This window comes from Vipera ursinii (genome assembly GCF_947247035.1).
Source record: "Vipera ursinii genome assembly, chromosome: 3".
NCBI lineage: Eukaryota > Metazoa > Chordata > Lepidosauria > Squamata > Viperidae > Vipera > Vipera ursinii.
This window is the reverse complement of record NC_139516.1, coordinates 27,139,488-27,144,254: the sequence shown is the minus strand read 5'-3', so window position 1 is coordinate 27,144,254 and position 4,767 is coordinate 27,139,488. Positions and strand designations below refer to the sequence as shown.

Here is a 4,767-nt window from a genome sequence, read left to right as displayed (position 1 = left end):
TGAAGAAGACAGGGAAATATTCCAAATACTTTTTCTCTGATAATATCTAAATAATACAAAATATATAGGGTTTCTTTATTTATTTAAAAAGTCTGTTGGGTAAGCATCTGATCTGGAAAGTTGCTTATGTTTATCGAGTGTAACTTCACTAAAATAACAACATTTCTCCTTTATGGGGATGCATAATATTTTGGCTATGTAAATGTTCTGTGTGGGGTTTTTTTGTTCTCCTCCCTCCAGTGCAACCAATCTAGCCCATCTTTTAGTCTTCTGTATTGGTTCTAAAAGCTTCAATGAGGCCTTCTAAAGAGTGAATGAAACCTGACACACTGCATATACCACCTATTACAAAAATGGCCACATCAAAGAAGACATGGTGCCACAAGAGTTTCCTCCATAATAGCTTCAGGTGGAAAAGGCTGGGAAGGAGGAAACAGAGGCCTGCCCCTGTGAGGCTTCCTGTTAGGCCCATCAAGAGGGCAAAATGTGGGACATAAATGGCCATCAGCAAGGTGAACACCACAAGAGCACACCTAAGGGCAAGTCCCCAGGATTTCAGCCTCCCATCACCCCCATAGCAATTGGGAAAGACAGCCCTGCTTCCATCCTGGAAGAGGGATCTCTCCAGGACCTCCACAGCTGCAAAGAAAGGCAAAGGATAGGAGAGCAAAGCCTTGGCTACCAAGAAAATGTTAACAACAGCTCTAATGGTGGATGGCAAGTTGTCTGTAATTACTTCTTTTGTATCGTCAGCCCAAGTCAGGTAGGCTACCAAGGCAAAGAGACCCTTCAGGATGCAAGCAGCTATGTGAGTCCAGTTCATCATGCAATGGAACTCCTTAGGATTGTGCATGTTCCCTTCCAAGGAAGGCAGAAAAATCTGAGAGGTGTAGCTGAAGACAATTATGCCAATTGAGATGGGGAACTTCTTCACATCAATGTAAAACTTGACTTTATCCCATGCCCAGTCTCGGGCTCTGGAGAGGCAGTAGGCAATCACTAAAATGTTTATCACAAAATGAGCCAAGGTGCAGAGTAAGCTAAATTTGGAAACAGCTTTGAGGTTCTTCAAGAAAGCACAAGGCAGGAGCGCTGCTGTCGCAATGATGGACCATGATTTCTGGGACACTGGCAAGTTTGGGAAGCTGTTGTACATCAGGTTACCACTGACCACCACATACAGGATGCAGGTCATGACCAGTTCTATGATCTGTGCCACGTTCACAATCCTGCCCCCAAGACTGGGAAACCTAGGAGTGCAGCAAGCATTTGCAATATCCACATAGGAGTCTCTCACCCTGACTATCTCTCCGTCTTCATTCTCTTCATAGAGACAGGCAATGAGGATTTTCCCAGTGTAGCAGCAAACTACTGCTGCAAAAATGATTAAAAAGAGTCCTAGGTATCCACCATGAAGGATAGCATAGGGCAGGCCAAGAACAAACATCCCCTAGAAAGACAGAAAATGGATATTGTATTGCTCAGATTTATTTACAAGGGAGCATTTACTCTCCCAGAAAATACACCAATGGAGATAGTAAGAACTTGCTTTTTTAAATTCTATTTTTAATTCCAAAATTAAAATGTTTAAAAATAGGAGGAAGGGCAGACTTTTCTGCACAGAAAGGTTCTTAAAAATATTACTTCCATAAATTCTCATGCAGCTGGAAAACAAGGTAACAGGGGCAGACCCTCTCTCATTGAAAGAATTGATTTGATTGATTTTCCTTTTTAAAAAAAAGGAATTAGAAGCTCAAAATGCATACCGGTACATACCTCATTTTAAAACTACAAACATTTCATGTTTTACTTTTCTGTGGGAATCCAGGATGATTTTAAAAATAAATAAAATCATCATACTAAAACCAGTACTTTTTAAAAGTGTGCATGCAAAAATTAAAACACTTTTTTTAAAAAAAAAAGTAATGTAACAAAAACAGTTTGGTCCTACCTAATCCTAGATTATCCTACAAATTCTTAAGAAAACAGGCATCTGCTCAACAGCTTTGTAAAAAAGAAGAAGTCACTATAAGAGTCAACCATACCTCTTTGTGTAATATGTCTTTGACTAGATACCAATAACCCAAGACAATAATTGTAAACTCATTCACTAAAATTACTTTGACTTATTTTGGTTGCAATGCCTCTGATTCAGATGCAAAAATGCAGTGTGATCATCAGATTGCTATAAAATCAAATTGTAAATGGCACTGCTGTTCACTGGGATAGAAGCCATTTTTATCATCTAGAAATAATTCACTTAAAGGATTAGAACTGAATACGTAGACCAAATTGTTTTGTAAAGTAATCATACACATGTCTACTAAGAAATAGTTCTCACTGAGTCCACTACAGATTATTTCCAAATAAATAAGGACAGAATTTTAAACTACACCCTTTGCAGTTATTTAGAGGTTATTTTTGTAGACAGTTGGAAGTTTATAATTTAAGACAGCTAGAAATACTATAAAAATGCTGACTAGTGAAAGTAACATTGTTATGTTTGTTTGCTTGTTTAAATTAGATGTTAATCAGTGGACAATAGTTTGGAAAGGGAAAGCAACAGAAATATTAGGGAAATATGCTTTCAGATCTTCCCTACATAATAAAAATTGATTTCAGCTATAGAAATCCTATTCATTTTCCTAAAAGTTCATTTCATGATTAGTATTATTTTCTTTCAAGTCTGAACAATGTTGGATTGAAAGTGAAAAGAAGCAAATCTTTTCCAGGTGTAATTTTGTTATGTTGCATCTTATTACTGTTGCAGACAATGCCAACCAATTGTAAGATAACTATAATTACACAATCAGGTTTTGCTTATTAAGGCCCCATGTTCTGTATCTACAATACAAAACAATACAAGGGGGAAGGGGGTCGTTTCAGTCTTTCAAAATTTTCCAAATGCCTCCATCTGAAGCAAAAATAAAATGAAACATCTAAGGGAGAATGGCTGTCCCATTTGGACCATATGCTGCTTTGAGCATATTAAAACAAATTCAGGCATAAATACAGATGAAACTGGAAGGATTAGATATTGCAAGTTTAGAATGCACAATGCAACTGCAATTTTTAAATTGCCATCCCATCATCATTAAAACAGATCAAAATTGCCACAATAGGGATAAGGCTGGCTGAATTTGGGGGAGGAGACAAAGATGGGGGAGGGAGGAAGTGCAACAACACCTAGGACGTGTTGATTCGTGTTCTTAACATGAACTGGAAAGTGGTTTTACCGTTCTTCAACGCGTAGTTACCTTAAAATGGGTAGACAGTCATTTATATTATAGATGGACCGTGGATAAAGGTCTCCCTCTGGGAACACCTACTGCTTCTAACATGCTATGTGATCCAAGGTGGTGGACATCAGGAGCCCTACTCCAGACAAGTGAATCCCTACAGTCCCTCAAACAATCTGGATCCCCTGGCTCCACTGGAAACTAAGGTCAAGGAAAGTCCTCACTAACTCAGGATTTCACCCGAAGGGAGAAGGGAGCTCTGAAAGTTACCTGGATGGCGTTGGTGACATTCCAGCCGGCTTCCCAGGAGGTGATCCTGGGCTTCCCTTGAGTGGACAGCTCGGAGCACACGCCTTCGTCCTTGGAAGCAGACGGAGGCAGGGGTCCCGTGCCATCCCTCTGGTAGTGGATATCTCCTTCCAAGGGCGGCTCTCCTCCTTCCTCGCTGCCCTCGGACTTCAGGATGTCCATCTGCAGTCCCTGCCGGTGCTCGTAGTCCAGGTCATCGCAGTGAACAAAGCCCACCGCTTCTTCGTCGGTCGCTGCCTGGAAGCCCATGCGGGCGAACATGCCGCTGACCTTCGCCTGGGACTTGTTGGAAACCGTGGTGGCCACGTTGGAGATCTTGCTGCGAATTAGCGTCGCCATGATGCTCGCCGGGGCTGCCTCGCTTGTCCGTTGGGGCGGAGGTGGGCACCGAGCAAACGCTCCGGAAGCGGCGAGCGGGCAGAGAGGTGAAAAGGAGCCGAAGCCGAAAAAGCTGCTGTGCTGCCAGACCCGCTGCTGCTGCTGCTGCTGCTGCTCGGGCGCTTGAGGGCGAGCCTTAGAAGGGCGCTATCTCCACTCTCGCCTGGGACTGGACCTTCGCCTCTGCAGAGTCGCCTGGACCATGACCTCGGCACCTGCAGGGGCAGCTCTCGCCTTTTGCCTGGGGCATAGGCTCTTCCGAGGGCGCGACAGGTGTGGGCTGGAAGCGGCTCGAATGCCCACCTCGCCACCGGCCGCCCAGCTCCCCTTCTTCTTCCCCAAGGTCCTTCCTTCTTCTTCCTCCGGCTTCTTTCCTCAGTAGGCGAGAGGCGGGCGGGCGGGCTGCCTCTCTCCAGCCTCGGCGGTGCCAAAGCAATGCAGAGAAACCTGGAGGGGAGGGGGAAACGAGAGGGGGACGAGCGGCGGTCACCAGATTGCCACGCAAGCCTTCTGCTGCGCGCGGCACACGTCTCTGTCCCCCCCCCGCCCCACGCGTCCAACTAGCAGAAGGAAAGGGGAGGGGGGAATGGGAGGTGGGGTGGGGTGGGGTGGGTGGTAGGAAGGGAGCCTGAGGAAAGGTTTGCTGCATTTCTGGGGGAGGTCCCCACCAAAATCTACTTCTCCCCTCCCCCTCGAGCAACACCCACGCCTGAGACAAACTGCAGAGGGAAAGGGAGGGGGGCACTAGTTGGCATCTTCACGCCTCTCTTTCTTGCCAGGCGCGGTTTGCAGAACGGTAGCCAAGCCCAGCTTTGATATCAAATTCGGGGGGGGGGCTCCC

General features: G+C 45.1%; 1 protein-coding gene across 1 annotated transcript; it reads right to left on the bottom strand.

Moving 5' to 3' along the window:
* Positions 1 to 262: 262 nt before the first annotated feature.
* SLC32A1 (solute carrier family 32 member 1) lies at positions 263 to 3,887 on the bottom strand (the record flags this gene model as incomplete). The annotated part of the gene is made up of 2 exons (XM_083361061.1): positions 263 to 1,450; positions 3,510 to 3,887. 2 exons carry the CDS (start codon positions 3,885 to 3,887, stop codon positions 263 to 265), a joined length of 1,566 nt encoding a protein of 521 aa, XP_083217187.1.
* Positions 3,888 to 4,767: the final 880 nt, after the last annotated feature.